This window comes from Papio anubis, chromosome 20 (assembly GCF_008728515.1).
Source record: "Papio anubis isolate 15944 chromosome 20, Panubis1.0, whole genome shotgun sequence".
Lineage (NCBI taxonomy): Eukaryota > Metazoa > Chordata > Mammalia > Primates > Cercopithecidae > Papio > Papio anubis.
In genome coordinates this window covers 42,784,309-42,807,111 of record NC_044995.1, presented here as the reverse complement: position 1 = coordinate 42,807,111, position 22,803 = coordinate 42,784,309, and the positions used below count along the sequence as shown (strand labels likewise).

At 48.4% G+C, this 22,803-nt stretch overlaps 1 protein-coding gene across 1 annotated transcript in view; it reads right to left on the bottom strand.

Annotated features, from left to right (window-relative positions):
- Positions 1 to 22,803, bottom strand: part of MUC16 (mucin 16, cell surface associated) — a 139,621-nt gene that overhangs the window by 103,420 nt on the left and 13,398 nt on the right. Inside the window, exon 3 of the mRNA XM_031659988.1 lies at positions 728 to 22,120. Coding sequence (XP_031515848.1) covers positions 728 to 22,120 — 21,393 coding nt within the window. The remainder of the gene's footprint in view (positions 1 to 727; positions 22,121 to 22,803) is intronic.

Here is a 22,803-nt window from a genome sequence, read left to right as displayed (position 1 = left end):
TGTTTTAGCTGTTCTTCTAGTGCCCTATACCTCACTGATGCTCCCTTCATTAGAATCCCTGAGAACCCCCATGTTGCCAAAGCTCTTCTCACCTCATTTCAACTTGGCAATTCTGTGGTATTTAACAGAACTTAACATTTCTCCTTCCTAAAACTCTCCCCTCCTATGGCTTCGGTGATGCCAGAACTTCTTGCTTTTTCTGTTACCTCTCTGACCACTCCTGTTTAGCCCAACAGTTAGAGGCATGAGTTCCTAGTGACACACAATCTGAGTTCTTATCCTAGTTCTGTTACTTTCCAGCTACATGACCTTAAGAAAGTTACTTAATCTCCCTGTGCCTAAATGTCTTCATCTTCAAAATACGCTTATAATACTCTCTACTTCAATAAGTGTTACAATTGAGGATTAAATAGCTTAATAAAACTGCACTTGAAACAGAATAAGTACTGTTATAAATATTTTCTGTTGTCATTATTCTTATCGTCATTATCATTACTGGTAGTAATATTAGAGCACCTATCATGATACTGTAACGGTTCAAGTATTTGCTTATTTTTGTTCCTCCAATTCCTAACCCAGTGCCTAGAGATGAAATTAGATAGACACATGTTTGCTAAAAGACTTTCTGGTACAGGAATAAACTAGTTAACTATTTTTCTGCTTCTTAGGAAGGGGTCATTTCCTATGAGCTCCCAATAATGGGATTGTAGGGGCTGTGGGTCCTTACTTGTCAACTGTGTTGAGAGTGAAGGAACTTGATAAGCACTTGTCACTGTTCCCAGCTCAGCGCTCTCTGTCATTCTGGTATCCAAAATGGGTGATGAAGATGTCCTGGCTGATTGGCTCGAAGTGTCCAAAGTACTGACCATAACGAAGTGTCCTTCAGTAGTGCTGCTCTCTGTCCCAAGACTGGTGTCCACTCTATGTGGAGTAGCTGAAGAGGAAGTTATCCCATGGAGGGCTGGGATGGTTGAAGAATCAGTGGTAGTGAAGGTTGAAGAGGAGAATGGCACAGGAGTGGATGAAGGCAGGCTCTCTGCAATGGTGGATAGAGTAGCATCCCCAGGGCCTGACTCTGTTCTAGAGAATGGACTACCGGAACCTGAGATGACTCGTGGAACTCCAGTGGTGGCAAATGAAGTCACGGCCTCTGATAAAGAAGGCGTCACTGTGCCAGTGGAAATAGTCTCAGCTGAAGGCAGCAAATCTGTACTCAGATGATGAGTACTTTCTGTTACAGACATAGTAAACTTGGATTCTGGGAAGGAGGTTACCCCAGTGGACTCCATAATAGATGAAGAAGCATTAAAGGGGGTGATTATGTTCACTGGAATTTCAGTATACTGTGAGGCTGGAGGCTGGTCTGGGGATGATGTTTTCACAGAAGAGGTGAAATCAGTCTTGGAACTCTGTAAAAGATGAGTAGACCCAGGAGAAGAAGGTGTATTTGTTGGTGTGACTGAGCTGGTGTCCAGGGACGTGTTAGTCTTCCTAAATGCAGAAGTCAAATGAGAAAATGGCTCTGCCTCAGATCTTGTGGTCTCAATATTGGCAGGCGTTGATGTGGAAATAGTGGTTTCGGCCATGGAAGAGGAAGTACCCACTGGGTATGTAGCCTTGGATGGCTCCAAGTGGATTGAAACAGAGGAATATAGTTCATGTCCAGAATTAGTGGTTCCCACATTGGTCACTGCCATGCTTGAAGAAGGGTGAATTTTCTCTGTATCTGTGGTGACTTCAGAGGCAGCCAGTATTTCAACTGAGGTGCTGCTCAGATTTGGAGATAAACTGGTTCCAGGTTCTGTGCTTATGTCTGTAGTCTTCACCATGCCTGGGGTGAGGAGCGAAGTCACAGGAAAAGAAGAGGAAGAGATACTCTGTAGTAATGTGGAAGAAACAGAAGGTGACGTCTTGACAGGTAAGGACAACAGAGAAGAGGAAGAGCTAGTTTTTTCCACAAAGGGAGAGCTCTTCCATGATGGATTTTCAGGACTCCTGCTCATAAGAGTTGTCATCTCTGAGTGTAAAAATCTTGGAGGAGCAGTTGAATGGGTCATTGCCAAGGGTGCTGTTGTTGTGGCCAAGGTAAGGGTACTCTGTGTTGTAGCCCCAGGAGAACTTGTTTGGGTGGTGATGGTCATTTCTGTTGATTCTGACATCATGGATGAGGAAGAGAGCCTGGTGATCACTTCAGTGATGATGTCTGGAGACATTGTGGACTGATCAGTGTCAGGGATGTGTGTTCTGTTAGAGGACATGATTTCTGTCATGGAGACCTCAGTAGTAGCACTAGTGGGCACTCCAAAAAGGACTGCACTTGTTTCTGTGATTGAACTGGTCTCTTCAGTGGTGCTAGTCTCCCTGAATCCAGGAGTCAGTGAGAATGTGGGCTCTATCAGAATCCTCCTAGTCTCAGAGAAGGCAGGAATTGATGTGAAAACAGTGGTGTCCTCCACAGGGGAGGTGATACCCATTGAAGGTGTGGTCATGGTTGTTTCTGAGTCAGCTAGGACAGAGGAATGAGATTCATGAACAGAACTGGAGGTCCCCACTTTGGTCACCGCTGTGTTTGAGGTAGGATGAATTTTCTCTGTATCTGTGATGATTTCAGAGGTGGCTGGTATTTCAACTGAGGTGCTGCTCAGATTTGGAGACGAACTGGTTTTAGGCTCTGAGCTTGTGTCCAACACTTCCGTAGTCTTCACCAGGCCTGGGAGGATAAGTGAAGTCACAGGAAGAGGAGAGGAGGGGCTACTCTCTAGTAATGTGGAGGACACAGGAGAAAGTGAGGTCGCGAGAGGTAATGATGTCAGAGAAGAGGAAGATCTAGTTGTTTCCACAAAGCGAGGGCTCGTCCATGACAGATTTTCAGGACCCCTGCTCATAAGATTGGTCATCTCTGAGTGTGAAAGTCCTTGAGACACAGTTGAGTGGGTCCCTGACAAAAAGGTCGTTGAGGTGCCCAAGGGAAGGGTAACCTGGGATGTAGCCAGAGAAGAACCTGTTTGGGTGGTGATGGTTATTTCTGCAGATTCTGTCATGATGGGGGAGGTAGAGAGCCTGGTGACAACTTCATCGGAGATGTCTGGTGACATTGTGGACTGAGCAGGGCCAGGAATGGATGTTCTGCTAGAGGACATAACTTCTGTCCTGGAGACCTCAGGAGTGGCATCAGAGGGCATCTTGTAAAGGACAGTGCTTGTCTCTGTGGATGAGATGATGTCCTGGGAGGTTCTGGTCTCCCTCAGTCCAGGGGTCAGAGATGACACTGACTCTATCTCAATCCTTGTAAGGCCAGAGGAGACAGGCATTGTTGTAGAAACAATATTGTCTCTTATAGAGGAAGAGGTGACCATTGGAGATGTCACTTTGGTTGGCTCTGAGAAGCCTGGGGAGGAGGAATAGAGTTCCTCTCTAGCACTGGTGGTTTCCACATGGGACGCTGCTGTGTTTTCAAAAACCTGAATTGCCTCTGTCTCCACAGTGGCTTTAGAAGTGGCCAGACTCCCATTTGAGGTGATATTCAAACTGGGAGGTGAAGTGGTCTCAGGTTCTAAGCTTGCATCCAACATGTCTGTGGTCTTCATCATGACAGAGGTGAAAAGAGAAGTGACAGGGACAGGAGAGGAGTGGCTACTCCCAGACGGCATGGAATAAAGCGGCGAAGGTGAGGCTACTGTAGATAAAGACACCAGGGAAGATGGAGAGCTGTTTTTTTCCACAGATGGGAGGCTTGGCCATGACATGTCCTCAGGACCTCTGCTCATAGGAGTTGTCACCACTGACTGTGGAAATCTCTGAGTTGCAGCTGAGTGAGTTCCTGGCCAGGAGGCTGTGCTTGATGTGCCCAAGGTAAAGGTACCCTGTGAGGTAGCCCCAGAAGGACCTGTTTTGGGGGTGATGGCCATTTCTGTTGATTCTTTCCTGGTGAGGGGAGTAGAAATTCTAGTGATGGTTTCCGTGGAGGTGTCTGGTGACATTGTGGATTGAGCAGGGCCTGGGATGGATGTTCTGCTAGAGGAGATGGCTTCTGTCCTGGAGACCTCAGGAGTAGCACCAGTGGGCACACTAGAAAGGACAGTGTTTGTTTCTGTGGCAGAGGTGGTCTCTTCAGAGGTGCTGGTCTCCATCAACCCAGGAGTCAGTGAAAGCGTTGGCTTTGTCTGAATGCTACTGGTGTCAGAGAAGGCAGGAGTTGATGTGAGAACATTTGTATCTCCTGTAGGGTAGGTGATACCTACTGAAGATGTGGCTTTTGTTGTCACTGAGTCAGCTAAGGCAGAGGAAGGAGATTCATGTGTATAACCTGAGGTTACCACATTGGTCACCTCCAGTTTCTCTGTATCTGTGGTGACTTCAGTGGTGGCCAGTATTTCAGCTGAGGTGCTGCTCAGATTTGGGGGTGAACTGGTTTCAGGTTCTGAGCTTGTGCCCAACAGCTCTGTGGTCTTCACCAGGCCCGAGGTGAGAAGTGATGTCACAGGAAGAGAAGAGGAATGGATGCTGTCCGGTAATGTGGAAGAAACAGGAGAAAGTGAGGTCACAGCAGGTGAAGACAGCAAAGAAGAGGCAGAGCTGGCTTCTTCCACAGAGGGATGGCTTGGCCATGGCACATCTCCAGGAGTTCTACTCATAAGAGTGGCCATCTCTGAGTGTGAAAATCCTTGAGATGCAGTTGAGTGGGTCCCTGACATAAAAGTTGTTGTTGAGGTGTCCAAGGTAAGCATACCCTGTGATGTAGCCCCAGGAGAACCTGTTTGGGAGGTAATGGTCATTTCTGTAGATTCTGTCTTGATGGGGGAGGTAGAGAGCCTGGTGATCACTTCAGTGGAGATGTCTGGTGACATTGTGGACTGATCAGGGCTAGGTCTTCTGCTAGAGGACGTGACTTGTGTCCGGGAGTACTCAATCGTGGCACCAGTGAGTGCCTTGTAAGGAACAGTGCTTGGCTCTGTGGCTGAGTGGATCTCCTGGGAGGTCCTGGTCTCCCTTGGTGTGGGGGTCAGGGTGGATGTTGACTCCATCTCAGTTCTTGTTATCTCAGAGGAAGCAGGTATGGTTGTAGAAACAATGTCTTTTATCGTGGAAGAGGTGACCATTGGAGATGTCACTTTGGATGGCTCTGGGAAGCCTGGGTAAGAGGAATAGAATTCTTGTCTAGCTCTGGTGGTGCCCACCTGGGTCACAGCTGTGTTTTCAGAAACGTGAATTGCCTCTGTGTCCATAGTGGCTTTAGAAGTGGCCAGATTCTCATCTGAGGTGATATTCATAGTGGGAGGTGAAGTGGTCACAGGTTCCAAGCTTGTGTCCAACATGTCGCCGGTCTTCATCACAACAGGGGTGAAAAGAGAAGTCACCCGGAGAGGAGAGGAGTGGCTACTCCCAGATGTTGTGGAATAAAGCAGCGAAGGTGAGGTTATTGCAGATAAAGACACCAGGGAAGATGGGGGGCTAGTTTTTTCCACTGATGGGGGGCTTGGCCCTGACACATCCTCAGGACCTCTGCTCATAGGAGTGGTCATCACTGAGTGTGGAGATCTGTGAGTTGCAGCTGAGTGAGTTCCTGGCCAGGAGGCTCTGCTTGATGTGTTCAAGGTAAAGGTACCTTGTGAGGATGCCCCAGAATGACCTGTTTTGGGGGTGATGGTCATTTCTGCTGATTCTGTCGTGGTGAGGGGAGTAGAAATTCTAGTGATGGTTTCCGCGGAGATGTCTGGTGACATTGCGGATTGAGCAGGACCTGGGGTGGATGTTCTGCTTGAGGAGATGGCTTCTGTTCTGGAGACCTCAGTAGTAGCACCAGTGGGCATTCTAGAAAGAGAAGCACTTCTTTCTGTTGTTGAGCTGATCTCTTGAGAGGTACTGATCTCCCTTAATTCAGAGGTCAGGGAGGAAGTTGGCTTTGTCATCATAGTTTCTGGGAAGGCAGGAGTTGATGTGGAAACACTTGTATTCCCCAGAGTGGAGGTGGTAGCCATTGGAGATGTGGCTTTTGTTGTCACTAAGTCAGCCAAAACAGAGGAAGGGGATAGATGTTTATAAACCAAAGTCCCTACATTGATCACTGGTGTGTTTGAGGAGGGATGAATTTTCTCTGTATCTTTGGTGACTTCAGAGGTGTCTAATATTTCATCTGAGGTGCTGCTCAAATTTGGAGGTGGACTGGTTTCAGGTTCCAAGCTTGTGCCCAACATGTCTGTGGTCTTCACTGGGCCAGGGGTGAGAAGTACAGTCATAGGATGAGGAGAGGAGGGGATGCTCTCTGGTAATGTAGAGGAAAAAGAAGGCGAGGTCATGGCAGGTGAAGACAGTGGGGAAGACACAGAGCTGGCTTCTTCCATAGAGGAATGGCTTGGCCATGACACATCTCCAGGAGTTCTACTCATAAGAGTGGTCATCTCTGAGTGTGAAAATCCTGGAGATGCAGTTGAGTGGGTCCCTGACCAAAAGGTTGTTGTTGAGGTGTCCAAGGTGAGGGTACCCTGTGATGTAGCCCCAGGAGAACCTGTCTGAATAGTGATGGCACTTTCTGCTGATTCTGTCATAATGGTGGAGGTAGAAAGCCTGGTGATCGCTTCAGTGGAGATGTCTGGAGACATGGTGGACTGATCAGGCCCTGACATGGATGTCCCCCTAGAGGAGATCACTTCTGTCCTGGAGACCTCAGTGGTAGCACCACTGGGCACTTCAGAAAGGACAGTGCTTCTGTCTGTGGCTGAGCTGATCCTCTCAGAGCTGCTGGTCTCCCTCAATCTAGAAGTCAGGGAGGATGTTGGTTCTATCTGAATTCTGCTGGTCTCAAAGAAGTCAGAAGTGGATATGGAAACACTCATTTCCCCCATGGTGTAGGTGGTACCCATTGGAGATGTGGCTTTGGGTGTCTCTGAGTCAGCTAGGACAGAAGATTGTGATTCATGTCCAGAACTGGAGGTCCCTATGTTGGTCACTGCTGTGTGTGTGGAAGGATGCATGGCTTCTGTATCTACAGTGTCTTCCAAAGTGGACAGTCTCTCATAGGAGGTGCTGCTCAAATTTGAAGTGGAGCTGGTTTCAGGTTCTCTGCGTATGCCCAGCCTGTCTGTGGTTATCACCAGGCCAGGGGTGAGAAAAGAAGTCACAGGAAGAGAAGTAGGGAGTCTGGTGATGGTTTCTGTGGAGGTCTCTGGTGACACTGTGAGCTGAGCAAGGCCTGAGACGGATGTTCTGCTAGAGGAGGTGACTTCTGTCCTGGAGACTTCAGCAGTGGCATCAGCAGGCACTCCAGAAAGGACAGTGCTCATCTCTGTGGCTGAGCTGGTCCCCCCAGGGCTGCTGGCCTTTCTCACTCCAAGGGTCAGGGAGGATGTCGGTTCTGTCCGAATTTTGCTAGTCTGAAAAAGGCCAAGAGTTGATGTGGAGACACCTGTATCCTCCATGGTGGAGGTAATAACCATTGGAGACGTGACGTTGAATGTCTTTGAGTCAGCTAGGACAGAGGAAGGGGATTCATGTCCAGAACTGGAGGTACCCACATCAGTCACTGCTCTGTTTGAAGAAGGATGAATTTTCTCCGTATCTGTGGTGACTTCAGAGGTGGCCAGTATTTCAACCGAGATGCTGCTCAAATTTGCAGGTGAGTGGGTTACAGGTTCTGAGCTTTTGTGCAACGTATCTGTAGTTTTTGCCAGGCCAGATGTGAGGAGTGATGTCACAGGAAGAGGAGAGGAAGAGATGCTGTCTGTTAATGTGGAGGAAACAGGAGAAGGTGAAGTTGTGGCTGGTGAAGACATCAGAGAAGAAGAGCTAGTTTTTTTCAGAAGGGGAGGGCTCATCCATGATACATCCTCAGGACCCCTCTTCATAAGAGTGCTCATCTGTGAGTGTGAAAATCCTTGAGATAGAGTTGAGTGTGTCATTGTCAAAGAGGTTATGCTTGAAGTGTCCAAAGTACTGGTGCCTTGTGTTGTGGCCCCTAAAGGACTTGTGTGGGTGTTCATGGTTATTTCTGTTGATTCTGTCATGACAGGGGATGTAGAGAACCAACTGATGGTTCCTGTGGAGATGTCTGGTGATATTGTGGATGGAGTGGGACCTGGGATGGAGGTGATGTCTGCCTTGGAGATCTCAGTAGTAGCACCAGTGGACACTTTAGAAAGGATGATGCTCATCTTGGTGCCTGAGCTGGTCCCTTCAGAGCCACTGGACTCCCTCAATCCAGGGGTAGGGGAGGAAGTTGGCTCTGTCTGAATCCTAGTCTCAAGGATGGCAGGAGTTGATGTGAGAACACTTGTATCCCCCATGGTGGAGGTGGTACCCATTGGAGATGAGGCTTTGGATGTCTCTGAGTCAGCTAGGACAGAGGATTGTGATTTATATCCAGAGCTGCTGGTCGCCACATTGGTCCCTCCTGTGTTTGTGGAAGGATGCACAGCTTCTGTATGTGCAGTGTCTTTGTAAGTGGTCAGTCTCTCACGGGAGGTGCTGCTCAAACTTGAAGATGAACTGGTTCCAGGTTCTGTGCTTATACTCAAGTTATCTGTGGTCATCACCGGGCCAGAGGTGAGAAGCGAAGTCACAGGAACGGGAGAGTGGGGGATATGTGCTGGGAATGTGGTGGAAACAGGATGAGGTGAGGTCACAGCAGGTAAAGACAGCGGGGAAGATGGAGGGCTGGTTTCTTTCACAACGGGAGGGCTAGGCCATGACACACCTCCAGGACCTCTGCCCATGGAAGTGGTCATCTCTGGGTGTGGAAATCCCTGAGTTACTGTAGAGTGGGTTTCTTCCCAAGAGGATGTGGTTGCTGTGTCCGAATTAAGGATACTTTCTGGTGTAGACTCTGGAGGACCTGTTTGGGTTGTGATGGTCATTTTGGCAGATTCTGTCATGACAGAGGAGGCAGAAATCCTGGTGATGGTTTCTGTGGAGATGTTTTGTGACATTGTGGACTGCTCAGGGCCTGAGATGGATGTTCTGCTAAAGGAGATGGCTTCTGTCCTGGAGACCTCAGTAGTAGCACCAGTGGACACTTCAGAAGGAACAGTGTTTGTCTCTGTGGCTGAGCTGGTCTCTTCAGAGGTGCTGGTCTCCCTCAATCTGGTGGTCAGTGAGGAAGCTGGCTCTGTCTGAATTTTCCTAGTGTCAGATAAGGCAGGAGTTAATGTGGAAGCACTTGTATCCTCCATGATGGAGATGGTACCCATTGGCGATGTGGCTTTGGTTGTCTCTGAGTCAGGTAGGACAGAGGAAGGGGATTCATGTCCAGAACTGGAAGTTCCCACTTTGGTTACTGCTGTGTTTGAGAAAGGATGAATTTTCTCTGTATCTGTGGTGACTTCAGAGGTGGCCAGTATTTCAACAGAGGTGCTGCTCAAACTTGGAGGTGAACTGGTTTCAGGTTCTGCGCTTGTGTCCAACACCTCTGTAGTCTTCACTTGGCCTGGCATGAGAAGCAAAGTCACAGAAGCAGAAGAGGAGTGGCTACTTGCTGGTAATGTGGAAGAAACAGAAGAAGGTGAGATCATGGCAGGTAAAGATAGTTGGGAAGATGGAGTGTTGGTTTCTTCCACAGAACCTCTACTCACAAGAGTGGTTATCTCTGAGTGTGGCAATCTCTGAGTCATAGTCGAGTGGGTTATTACCAAGGAGGGTGTGGTTGATGTGTCTAATGTAAGGGTACTCCCTGGTGTCGATCCAGGAGGACTTGTTTGGGTCTTGATGGTCATTTCTGATGATTCTGCCGTGATGGGGGAAGTAGGGAACTTAATGACTGTTCTTGTGGTGGATATTTCTGGCAACATTGTGGACTCAGCAGGACCAGAGATGGATGTTCTGCTAGAGGAGGTGACTTCTGTCCTGGAGATCTCAGTAGTAGCACCAGCAGGCACTTCAGAAAGGACAGCACTTGTCTCCATGGCTGAGCTTGTCTCCACAGAACTGCTGGTCTCCCTCAATTTAGGGGTCAGGGAGGAAATGGACTCTTTCTGAATTCTGCTAGTCTCCAAGAAGTGAGGGGTTGATATGGCAAGAGCTGTGTCCTCCTGTGTGGAGATAATAAACATTGGTGATGTGGTTTTGGATGTCTCTGAGTCAGCTAAGGTAGAGGAAGGGGATTCATGTCCAGAGCTGGAAGTCTCCACATTGGAAACTGCTGTGTTTGTGGAAGGATGCACAGCTTCTGTAACTGTGGTGTCCTTGCCAGTGGTCAGTCTTTCACCTGAAGTGTGGCTCAGCTTTGGAGGTGAACTGGTTACAAGTTCTGAGCTTGTGCGTAACATGTCTGTGGTCGTCACCGGGCCAGAGGTGAGAAGTGAAGTCACAGGAAAAGGAGAGGAGGAGATACTCACTGGTAATGTGGAGGAAACGGGACGAGGTGAGATTGTGGCAGGTAAAGACAGCAGGGAAGGGAGAGAGCTGGGTTTTTCCACAGAGGTAGAGCTTTGCCATGACATATCTCCAGGACCTCTGCTCATGAGAGTGGTCTGCTCTGGGTGTGGAAATCTCTGAGTCAAAGTTGAATGAGTCTTTGCCTGGGACTTTGTGGTGGATGTGTCCACGGTAAGGGTATCCTGTGATGTAGACCCAGAAGGACCTGTTTGGGTGGGGATGGTCATTTCTGCTGATTCTGTCATGGTAGGCGAGGCAAAGAGCCTTGTCATTGGTCTGGTGGATATTTCTGGCAACACTGTGGACTGAGAAGGGCCAGGGATGGATGTTCTACCAGAGGAGGTGACTTCTGTCCTGGAGACCTCAGCAGCAGTACCAGTGGGGACTTCTGAAAGAACAATACTTGTGTCAGTGGAAAAGCTGGCATTTTGGGAGATGCTGGTCTGCCTCAGTCCAGGAGTCAAGGAATATGTTGACTCGCTCTTAATTTTTGTAGTCTCAGAGGAAACAGATATTGATGTGGAAAGAGTTGTATGCCCTATGGTGGAGATGGTATCCATTGGGGCTGTAGCCTTGGTTCTTTCTGAGTCAGCTAGGACAGAGGATTGTAACCCATGTCCAGAGCTGGTGGTTTCCACGTTAGTCACTGCTGTGCTTGTGAAAGGATGCATGGCTTCTATAGCTGTGGTGTCTTCATCTGTCGTCAGTATCTCATGTGAGGTACCGCTCAAATTTGGAGGTGAACTGGTTGTAGCTTCTGGGCTTGTGCCTAACATGTCTGTGGTCATCACTAGACTAGAGGTGAGCAGTGAGATCACAGGAGAAGGAGTGGCGTGAATGGTCTTTGGTAATGTTGAGGAACCGGGAGAAGGTGAGGTCATGGCTGCTGAAGGCATCGGGGAAGAGGAGAAGCTGGTTTTCTCTATAGAATGAGGGATTGTCTGTGATAGAATCTCAGGGTCCTTGTTCATGAGAGTGGTCATTTCTGAGTGTGGAAATTCCTGAGTCACCATCGAGTGTGTTCCTGCCCTGGAGGATGTAGTTGGTGTGTCCAAGGTAAATGTACCCTGTGATGTAGATCCAAGAGAAGGGCCTGTTTGAGTGATGATGGTCACATTTGCAGATTCTGTAATGCCAGGGGAAATAGGCAGCCTGGGGATCACTTCAGTGGAGATGTCTGGTGACTTTGTGGAATGATCAGGGCGTGGAATGGATGTTTTTCTAGAAGAGGCAACTTCTGTCCTAGAGGTCTCAGGAGTAGCATCAGTGGTCACCTTGTGAAGGACAGCACTTTTCTCTGTGGATACGATGGGCTCCTGGGAGGTGCTGGTTTCCTTCAGCTCATGAGCCAGGGAGGATGTTGACTCCATCTCAATCCTTGTAATCTCAGAGGAGCCAGGCATGGATGTGGAAACAATGGTGTCCCTTATGGTGAAAGAGGTAACCATTGGAGAGGTGACTTTGGGTGGTTCTGAGTAGGCTGGGACAGATGAATAAGATTCCTTTTCAGAAGTGGTGGTCCCCATATTGGTTACTGCTATGTTTGTGGAAAGATACATTTTCTCTGTATCTTTAATGTCTTCAGAAGTAGACAGTATCTTTTGTGAGGGGCTGCCCAAATTTGGAGGTAAAGTGGTCACAGATGCCAGCATATCTGTGGTCTTCACCGGGCCAGAAGTGGGGAGTGAAGTCAGATGAACAGAAGAATAGGGCCTACCTTCTAGTAATGTAGTAGGTACAGGGGGCAGTGAGGTTATTGCTGGTAAAGATAGAAGGGAAGAGGGAGAACTGGTTTTTTCCGCAGAGGGTGAGCTTGTCCCTGACACGTCCTCAAGAACTCTACTTATAAGAGTGGACACATCTAATTGTGAAAATCCATGAGTCATAGCTGAGTGGGTCTCTGCCTGTGAGGTTGTGATTGACGTGTCCCAGGTAAGGGTACCCTGTGAGGTAGCCCTATGAGGACCTGTCTGAGTGGCAATGGTCATTTCTTCAGATTTTGTCATGCCAGCAAAGGTAGAGAACATGGTGACAGATCCTGTGGAGGTGTCTGGTGACACTGTGGGCTTTTCAGTGCCTTGGATGGATGTCCTGCTAGAGGAAATGAGTTCTGCTCTGGAGACCTCAGTAGTAGCAGCAGTGAGTGCTTTGTCAAAGACAGCACTTGTGTCTGAGGATGAGCCGATTTTCTGGGAGGTGCTGATCTCCCTCAGTCCAAAGGTCAGGGAGGAAGTTGTCTCAGACTCAATCTTTGTCATCTCTGAGGATCTGGGCAGTGACATGGAAACTATTGAATTCCCCATGGTGGAAGTGATAACTACTGGAGATGTGGTTTTATATGGCTCTGAGTCAGGTGAGACAGTAAAATAGAATTCGTGTGGTGAACTGATGGTCCCCACATTGGTCACTGCTGTGTTTATAGAAGGATGTATTGTGTGTGTATCTGTGGTGGCTTCTGAAGTGGCCGAGGTGTTGCTTAAACTTTGAGATGAACGAGTCACAGGTTCTAAGCTTGTGTCCATGTCTGTTATCTTCACTGGTGCAGGGGTGAGTACTGAAGTCACAGAAGCAAGAGAGGAGGTACTGTGCACTCGCAATGTGGAAGTTACAGGAGAAGGTGAGGTTGTCACAAGGAGAGGTGCCTGAGAAGAGAGAGAGTTGGCTTCTTCTACAGAGAAAGGGCTTGTCTTCGACACATCACTGAGATCATTGTTCATGACTGTGGTTGTTTCTGAGTCTACAAAATCCTGAGTTCTGGCTGATGGGGTTCCTGCTGGATTGGCTATGGTTGATGTGTCCAAGGTCAGTTGGCCAAGAGATGTCACCCCAGGAGGATCTGTTTGTGTGGTGATGGTCTTGTGTGTAGATATTGTCAAGGGAGGTGAGTTAGAATGTCTGCTGCTGGCTTCAGGTGAAATGTCTGGGGACTTTGTTGACTGAGCAGAAGCTGGCATGAATGTAGGATCATAGTAGGGGATTTCTGCCCTGGAGACCTCAGTAGCAGCACCCATGGACACACTGGAGAAAACAATGTTTGACTCTGTAGTTGAGTTCATCACCAGGGCGGTGCTGTTCTCTGTCAGTTCAGGAGGCAGGGGGGATGCTGACTCTCTGTCAATATTTATAGTCTCAGGAGAACCAGGTGTTGATGTGGAAACAATAGCGTCCTTCATCATAGACCCAGTAACATTTGGAGGTGTGTGTCTGGATGGCTGGGAGTGGATTGAGACAGAGGAATGTAGTTCATGCATAGAATTGGTGGTCCTCATATTGGTTTCTGCTGTGTTCTCTGAAAAGTGAATTGTCTCTGTATTTGTGGAGGCTTCAGAAGTGGGCATCTCACCTGAGAAGCTACTTGCATTTGGTAAGGAGCTGGTCACAGGCTCTGAGAGTGCGTCCAACATGTCCATGGTCTTCCTCCTGCCAGAGGTGAGAAGGGAAGTCACAGGGAGATGAGAAGCGGGGCTACTTCCTGATAATGTGGAAAAAAGAGGTGAATGTGAGGTTGTTGCAGTTAAAGGCACCAGGGAAGAAGGAGAACTGGTTTCTTCCACAGAGGGAGAGCTTCGCCATGACACACCTTTAGTACCTCTGCTCCTAGTAGTGGTATCCTCTGAGTGTGGAAATCTCTGAGTCACAGGTGAGTGCGTCCCTTCCCAGGAAGCTGTGCTTGATGTGTCCAGGGTAAGGGTAGCCAGTGAGGTAGTCCCTATAGGACCTGTTTGGTTGGTGATGGTCATTTCTGTGGATCCTGTTACAACAGGAGAAGTGGAGAGCCTGGTGATGGTTTCTGTGGAGATGTAGGGTGACATTTTGGAATGATCAAGCCCTGAGATGGATGTTCTGCTAGAGGTGATAACTTCTGTCCTGGAGACCTCAGTAGTAGTAGCAGGGGGCATTTCTGAAAGGACAGTGCTTGTCTCTGTCACAGTGTTGATCTCCTCAGACGTGCTGGTGTCCTTTAATCCGGGAGTCAAAGAGGATGCTGATTCAGTCTGAATTCTAGTCTCAAAGAAGGTAGGAGTTGATGCAGAAACACTTGTATCCCCCATGGTGAAGGTGGTACCCATTGGAGATGTGGCTTTGGATGTGTTTGAGTCAGCTAGGACAGAAGGTTGTGATTCATGTCCAGAAATGGAGGTCCCCACGTTGGCCACTGTGGTGTTTGTGGAAGGATGCATGACTTCTGTGTGTGCAGTGTCTTTGTAAGTGATCAGTCTCTCATGTGTGGTGCTGCTTAAATTTGGAGGTGAACTGGTTACAGGCTCTGGGCTTGTCGTGCCCAACACATCTGTGGTTGTCACCAGAACAGAAGTAAGAAGTGCAGTCACAGGAAGAGGAGAGGAGGGGATGCTCTCTGAAAATATGGAGGAAACAGGAGAAGGGGATGTCATGGCAGGTGAAGACATCAAGGAGGACTCAGAGCTGGTTTCTTCTACAGAGGGAGTTGTCATCCATGACACATCTCCAGGAGTTCTGCTCCTAAGGGTGGCTATCTCTGAGTGTGGGAATCCCTGAGACACAGTTGAATAAGTCCCTCGCTGGAAGAGTGTGGTTGATGTGTCCAAGGGAAGGGTATCCTGTGATGTAGCCCCAGGAGTAGTTGTTTGAGTGGTGATGCTCATTTCTGCAGATTTTGTCATGATGGGGGAGGTGAAAAGCCTGGTTATCACTCCTGTGGAGATGTCGGGTACTACTGTGGACCGATCAAGGTCTGAGATGGATGTTCTTCTAGAGGAGATTTCTGTTCTGGAGCTCTGAGTAATAGCACCCGTGGGCACATAAGAAAAGGCGGTATTTGTCTCTGTCGTTGAGCTGGTCTCCTCAGACGTGCTGCTCTCCCTCAGTCTAGGGCTCAGGGATGCTGTTGGCTCTGTTTGAATTTGGCTAGTCTGAGAGATATTAGGAGTTGATGTGGAAACACTTGTGTTCCCCAGGGTGGAGGTGGTACTCATTGGAGATGTGGTTTCTGATGTCTCTGAGTCAGCTAGGACAGAGGATTGTGATTCATGTCCAGACCCAGGGGTCCCTACGTTGTTCACTGCTGTGTTTGTGGAAGGATGCATGGTTTCCATATGTGCAGTGTCTTTGTAAGTGGCTGGTCTCTCATGTGTGGGGCTGCTCAAACTTGGAGGTGAACTGGTTACAGGCTCTGAGCTTGTCGTGTCCAACACATCTGTGGTTGTCACCAGAACAGAAGTAAGAAGTGCTGTCACAGGAAGAGGAGAGGAGGGGATGCTCTCTGATAATGTGGAGGAAACAGGAGAAGGGGATGCCATGGCAGGTGAAGACATCAAGGAGGACTCAGAGCTGGTTTCTTCTACAGAGGGAGTTGTCATCCATGACACATCTTCAGGAGTTCTGCTCCTAAGAGTGGCTATCTCTGAGTGTGGGAATCCCTGAGACATAGTTGAATGAGTCCCTCCCTGGAAGAGTGTGGTTGATGTGTCCAAGGGAACAGTACCATGTGATGGAGCCCTAGGAGTAGTTGTTTGAGTGGTGATGGTCATTTCTGCAGATTTTGTCATGATAGGGGAGGTGAACAGCCTGGGGATCATTCCTGTGGAGATGCTGGGTGTCATTGTGGACTGATCAAGGTCTGAGATGGATGTTCTGCTAGAGGAGATGACTTCTGTCCTGGAGACCTGAGCAGTAGCACCCGTAGGCACATAAGAAAAGGCAGTATTTGTCTCTGTCACTGAGCTGATCTTCTCAGACGTGCTGCTCTCCCTCGGTCTAGGGGTCAGGGATGCCATTGACTCTGTTTGAATTTGGCTAGTTTGAGAGATATCAGGAGTCGATATGGAAACACTTGTGTCTCCCATGGTGGAAGTGGTACTCATCAGAGGTGTGTCTTTCGATATCTCTGAGTCAATAAAGGCAGAGGATTGTGATTCATGTCCAGACCCGGAAGTCCCTACATTGGTCACTGCAGTGTTTGTGGAAGCATGTGTGGCAGCTTCTGTGTGTGCAGTGTCTTTGTAAGTGGTCAGTCTCTCATGAGTGCTGCTGCTCAAATTTGGAGGTGAACCGGTTACAGATTCTGGGCTTGTAGTGCCCAATCCATTTGTGGTTTTCACCAGAACAGAAGTAGGAAGTGCAGTTACAGGAAGAGAAGAGGAGGGGATGCTCTCTGGTGATGTGGAGGAAACAGGAGAAGGGGATATCATGGCAGGTGAAGACATCGGGGAAGACACAAAGCTGGTTTTTTCCATAGGGGGAGTTGTCATCCATGACACATTCTCAGGACCCATGCTCATGAGAGTGGTCACCTCTGAGTGTGGGAATCCCTGAGTCACAGTTGAATGAGTCCCTCCCTGGGAAAGTGTGGTTAATGTGTCCAAGGGAAGGGTACCATGTGATGCAGACCCAGGAGGACTTGCTGGGGTGGTGATCGTCATCTCTGCAGATTTTGTCTTAATAGAGGAGGTGAAGACCCTGGAGATCTCTCCTGTGAAGGTGTCAGGTGGCATTGTAGACTTATCATGGTCTGGGGTGGAAATTTTGCTAGAAGAGATGACCTCTGTACTGGAGACCTCAGTAATAGTAGCAGTGGGAACTTTGGAAAGTAGAAAACTCATGTCTGTGGAAAAGCTGGACTCCTGAGAGGTACTGGTCTCCCTCAGTCTAGGAGTCAAGAAGTATGTTGGCTCTCTCTTAATGTTTGTAAACTCTTTGTAAGGAACGGTGCTTGTCTCCGTGGACGAGGTGATCTCCTGGGAGATGCTGGTCTCCCTCAGTTTAGGAGTCAGGGAGGAAGTTGTCTCAGTCTCAATTCTTGTAGTCTTAGAGGATCTAGGAATTGATCTGGAAATTGTGGTGTCTTCCATGGTGGAGGTGGTGACATTTGGAGATGTGACTTTAGATGGCTCTGGGTCAGCTGAGACAGTAGAATGTGATTCAAATGCTGAACTAGTGGTCCCCACATTGGTCACTGCTGTGTTCATGGAAGAGTGTGTTGTCTCTATATCTGTGGTGGCTGGTGAAGTGGCCAATATGTCATCCAAAGTGTTGCTCATACTTTGAGGTGAACTGGTCACCGTTTCTAAGCTTGTGTCCACCTTGCCTGTGATCTTTACCAGTGAAGAAGTAGGAACTGAGGACATAGAAACAGGAGAGGAGGTACCATGCCATTGCAATGCGAAAGAAACAGGAGAAGGTAAGGTTGTGACAAGGACAGGTGCCTGAGAAGAGGGAGAGCTGGCTTCCTCCTCAAAGAGAGGGCTTGTTTGTGATACATCCTTGGCATCATTGTTCATGGCAGTGGTTATTTTTGAGGGGGAAAACCCCTCAGTCACCACTGATGGAGTCCCTGCTGAGGTTTCCAACGTTGATGTGTCTAAGGCAAGTGGAATCTTTGATGTAGCTCCAGAAGACCCTGTCTGGGTGGTGGTCATGTGGGTAGATATTGTCATGGGAGGAGAGTTTGAAAGTCTACTGCCGGATACTGAGAAAATATCTTGGAACTTTGTTGACTGAGCAGGAGTTGGTGTGAATGTTGCATCAAAAGAGGGGACTTCCACTTTGGAGGCTTCAGTAGCAGTCCCCACAGACACATTGGAGAGGATGATGTTTGACTCTGTAGTTGAGTTCATCTCCTGGAGGGTGCTGTTCTCTTTTTGTTCAGCAGTCAGGGAGGATGTTGGCTCTCCCTCAGTGTCTGTGGTCTCAGAACGAGGTGTTGATGTAGAAGCAAGAGCATCCCCCACAGCAGAGGCAGGAACCATTGGAGATGTGGCTGTGGATGATTCTGAGCTGACTGGGAGAGTGGAATGCAGTTCATGTGCTGAACTGGTGGTCCCCATATTGGTCACTGCTTTGTTTATGGAAGGATGAATTGTCTCTATGTCTGTGGTGGCTTCCAAAGTGGCCAGCATCTCATTTGATGTGTTGTTCAAACTTTGAGGTGAATTGGTCACAGGTTTCATGCTTGTGTTCAATGTATCTGTGGTCTTCACCAGTCCAGAGGTGAGAACTGAAGTCACAGAAACAGGAGAGGATGTACTTCGCCCTCGTAATGTGTAAGTGGCAGGAGGTGAGGCTGTGACCAAGATAGGTGTCAGGGAAGAGGGAGAGCTGGTTTCTGCCACAGAGGGAGGGCTTGTCCATGACACATCCTTGGGACCTTTGCTCATGAGAGTGGTCTTCTCTGATTGCATAAAATCTGGAGTCAAAGTCAATGGAGTCTCTGTCAAGTAAGGCATGCTTGATGTGTCCAAGAGATATGGACCCTGTGTTGTAGCTCCAGTAGGACCTGTCTGGGTGGTGATGGTCACTCCTGAAGATTCTGCCATTATCAGAGAGGTAGAAGGGTTGGTGCTCACATTTGTAAATGCATTGGTAGAAGTTTTGAAGTGATGAGGGCTTGGAATGGATGTTCTGCTAGAGAAAGTGGCTTGTGTCTTGGTGACATGAGTAGTAGCATCACCACTAGATGCATGGGTAATGACAGTGCTTGTCTCTGTAGCAGAGCTGGCCACCTGGGATGTGCTTCTCTCCTGAAGTCCTGGGTTCACAGAGGACACTGTCTCAATCTTTGTGGTCTCGGAGGAGCCAAACACTGATGTGGAAGCAGTGATGTCCCCCATGATGTGGGAGGTAACCAATGGAGACGTGGCTTTGGATGGCTTTGTATGGACTGGGACAGGAGAATGTTCAGAACTAGTTGCCTCCATAGTCGTCACTGCTGTGTTTGCAGAATGATGAATTGCCTTTGTATCCCTGGAAGCTTCATAAGTGGATAACACCTCACCTGCTGTGCTGCTCAAATTGGGAAGTAGACTGGTGCCAGGTTCCAAGCTTATCCTTGACATGTCTGTGGTCTTCCCCAGGCCAGAGGTCTCAGACCAGAAAACTGAGGTCACAGGTGGAGTAGAGGAGGGACTGTGTCCTTCTGATGTCAACAAAATATTGGAAGGTGAGGTTGTGGCATGGATAGGTACCAGGGAAGAGGAAGAGCTGGTTTCTTCTACAGAGGGAGGGCTTGGTTGTGATGTATCCTCAGGACCTTTGCTAAAGAGAGTGGTCTTCTCTGAGTATGTAAATCTCTGAGTCATAGCCAGTGGAGTCCCTGTCCAGGAGGCTGTGGCTGATGTATCCAAAGTAGGTGCACTTAGTGATGTAGCGCCAGGTGGACTTGTTTGCATAGTGAGAGTCATTCCTCCAGATTCTGTCGTGGCAGGGAAGTTAGACAGCCTGGTGATGGTTTCTGAGGGGCTGTCTGATGACCTCACAGACTGGGCAAGGAATGAGCTGGATATTCTCTTAGAGGAGGTAATTTCTGTTCTAGGCCCCTTGGTGATCGCAGTGGAACCTGGGGAAGAGATAATACTTGTTTGTGTGGTTGAGCTGGGGTCCATGTAAGGGCTGAAATCCTTCAGTTCAGTAGTCAAGGAGGAATTAGGCTCTGTTCCAGTCCTTGTAGACTCTGGCCTTGTGGTTGCTGATGCAGAAACTATTGCTTGGTCCCTGGTGGAGGCGGTAACCACTGGAGATGTGAGTTTGGATGACTCTGAGTGAGCTGGGACAGTAGAATGAGAAGCATGTTCAGAACTTGTGACCCATGCTCTTGTCTCTACTGTGTTTGTAGAAGGGTGAATTGCCTCTTTGTCTGTGGTGGACTCAGAAGGGGCAATTCTCTCATACGGGCTGCTTTTCCAACTTGGGGATGAAGTCATCGCAGATTCCAAGCTTATGTCCAGTGTATTCAGGCTCCTTAATACACTGGAGGAGCTGGTAACCTCCTTGATGGTCTCTTGTGAGACAGAATTCATCATCTCAGTGATCCAAGGTGCACTTGAGGTTGATTTTTCTTTCTCATTCCAGGAGTCAGATGTAGCTCTTGCCTCTGTTGTAAGAGCCCTCTGCCCTTGTCTCTGAAGAGTTGGATCTGGAGTTTGTGCTGTGTGTGGGATCACATCCAGAGTTGTTGCTGCTGATCTGGGCACCTGCCCTGGATGTGCAGAAATTGTGGTGGGAAGCTGAGTAGAAGTCTGCTCTGCCTTTTTGCTTGTCAGACCTGGTCTTGAAAAAGTAACTCCAGAGCTCCTTACCATTGCAGCTGGTGTAACTACACTTGTAACGTCCCCTATAGAGAAGGGCAGCTGTGAGGTAGCTGAGCTGATGATGGTCTCCAAAATGAGTTCTTGAGGAGTTGTGGCCCCGTGAGGAGCTGAGGTAGTGGCTGTGGCTGATGACACAGATCTCCCAGGGTCCCAGTCAAGAGTGGACCGAGAATCAAACAGAAAAGTAGACGGCGGCATATTTGAGTCAGTCGTTGTACTAGCATGATCTGTAGAAACCATTGAAACAGGCACATCTTCTGTTTCTGTATTACTGGGAGTCCAACTTGTACTTAAAATGTCAGGAACTGAGATGCTCAGCCTCTGGACAGGAGAGAAAGTTGAGATGGGAGTAGATGCAGTTGTGTCTGAAGGACTCAATGTTCTTTCACTGGTACTGGTCTCTGTCTTTACAGCTGAAGCATCAGAGGATGGAGTGACCAGGCTGGTTCCAGTGACAGTTATAAGGCCATAGGGAGTAGACATGGAGTCCAATTCAGTGCTTGAGGCTAAGAATGAAGTTGTATGCATTGTAGAAATTGTTCCAGGAGAACTTGCGACTTTCAAGTTTGAAGCCATGTCTGTGACAGTCCAGGAATCTGATGCAGCTGTGGAGGACCAGGTGGGAGGGTGCTCTGTAGAAGATGTGTGCCTCTGTGTGTCCGGGGTGCTGTCCATGGTACTCACACCCACTTCGGGGCTGGGTGTGGTAGTCACGATTGAGTTGGTTCCCATGGTGGTGATGGTGGTGGAGATACCTGGGGTAGGAGCTGTGGTTACATTCATGATGCTCACTTCCACAGGGGATGTGACAGATGACGCAGAGCTTCTTTTTTCTCCTGAGGGACTAGTGAGGCTGGTAATGCTTTGGTCTCCAGAGGGCAGAGATGCTAGTGAGGTGGTTTGTGCTGTGGAGGTGATGTATAATGTCTTTGTGACATCAGGAGATGCACCAAGGGTGATGTCACTCCCAGATGTCTGATCTGACCATGAGCTAGTTGATGAATAAGCCTCATCCACAGATCGACTTGTCTGTTCTTCAGCTGCCATTGTCTTGTGATTCAGGATTGTGGAGGGAATGGCTGTGGTGCTGACCCATGTCTCGGTTTTATGTGTGGATTTATTTGTGACTGAGCTCACAGAGTTTGGGCTGGTCACACGGTCTTCAAGGATATTGGGAGATGTGCTCAGAGAGACATGTGTGTCTACTGTGGCCCCTCCAGTAGAGCCATGCCACATAGAGGATTCCATTCCAGTTGTCTTCGAAATCAATTCTGGACTGCTTTGCTGACCAGTCCCTGTCGTGCTTCTAGCAGTTGGTGACTCTAAGGAGACAGAGAACGTTGTGGCCAGTGACTGCCTGGTCCCTCCTGGAGTTCCAGAATAAAGATTGGTCCAAGCCTCAGGTGGGGATGGGGAGAGGGAGACCCTTTCTGTAGCCATCATATTTTCTGTTGGTGACTTGGTTGGTGATGTGGCTCCTGTGGGCAGGTGAGAGAGGCTGGTGCTGCTACTTCCTAGGGCTGTGGACTGAAGGGTGACTGGTTCCACAGTGGTCTCCATGGGAACAGTTGTTTCTGCAGTCTTCCAAGGAGAAATTCTCACAGTGGACCTGGTCTCTGGACTGATGCTGGGTTTCTTGGAGCTCATGATTTTGAGAGCTGTAGACATTTCTGGGCTTCCTGGGGATGTGCCTGTGATTAGAAAGTACGTCAGTAGAGTATATGCAAGTGGTACAGAAGATGAGGTTTTTTTGTTTGACACTATCATTCATTTCCTCCTGGGATTTCAATTAAAACTATTTCCTCCTTCCCTGGGAAAGAAAATGTTGAGCTTTTAATTCTCACACTTTAAGCCTCTGGACACCAGGGAACACATAAAACATTTCAAGGGAGATGGTGAGGTTAGAGGTTTGACCATCTGGTTTGCTCAGGAGAAATTGTCATCTTTAGCTCAGTTTTTCCCAATGCCCCATATAAAAGGGCTTTCCGTGTAAGGGAGGATGTGATGAACTAGGGCTTCACCCATGCAAGAGGCTACCCCTAAACTATTTCCACTTTTGTCTTTGGAGCTCGCCCTTGCTAAACCAGTTTTAGCTTACAACTTTCAGCCTCCTCTAGGTTCCCCCAAATCTTAGTTCAGTGCAAAGCTACTTAAGGATTTTAGAAGAAAGAGGATAAGGGAGATGAGCTCATTCTTTCTCTTCACCTTCATTTTCTTTCAAATTCATTCCTTCCTCTGAATCCTTTCCCTGTCCTTCAGGAAAATAACATCTACCTGCTACAGGAGTGAGAAAAATGTGATGTCCCAAGAGCACTCCTAGGGACCCTTTTGCACATTTTTCTAAGCAACTTGGCACTGCGAAGGACGTCAATCC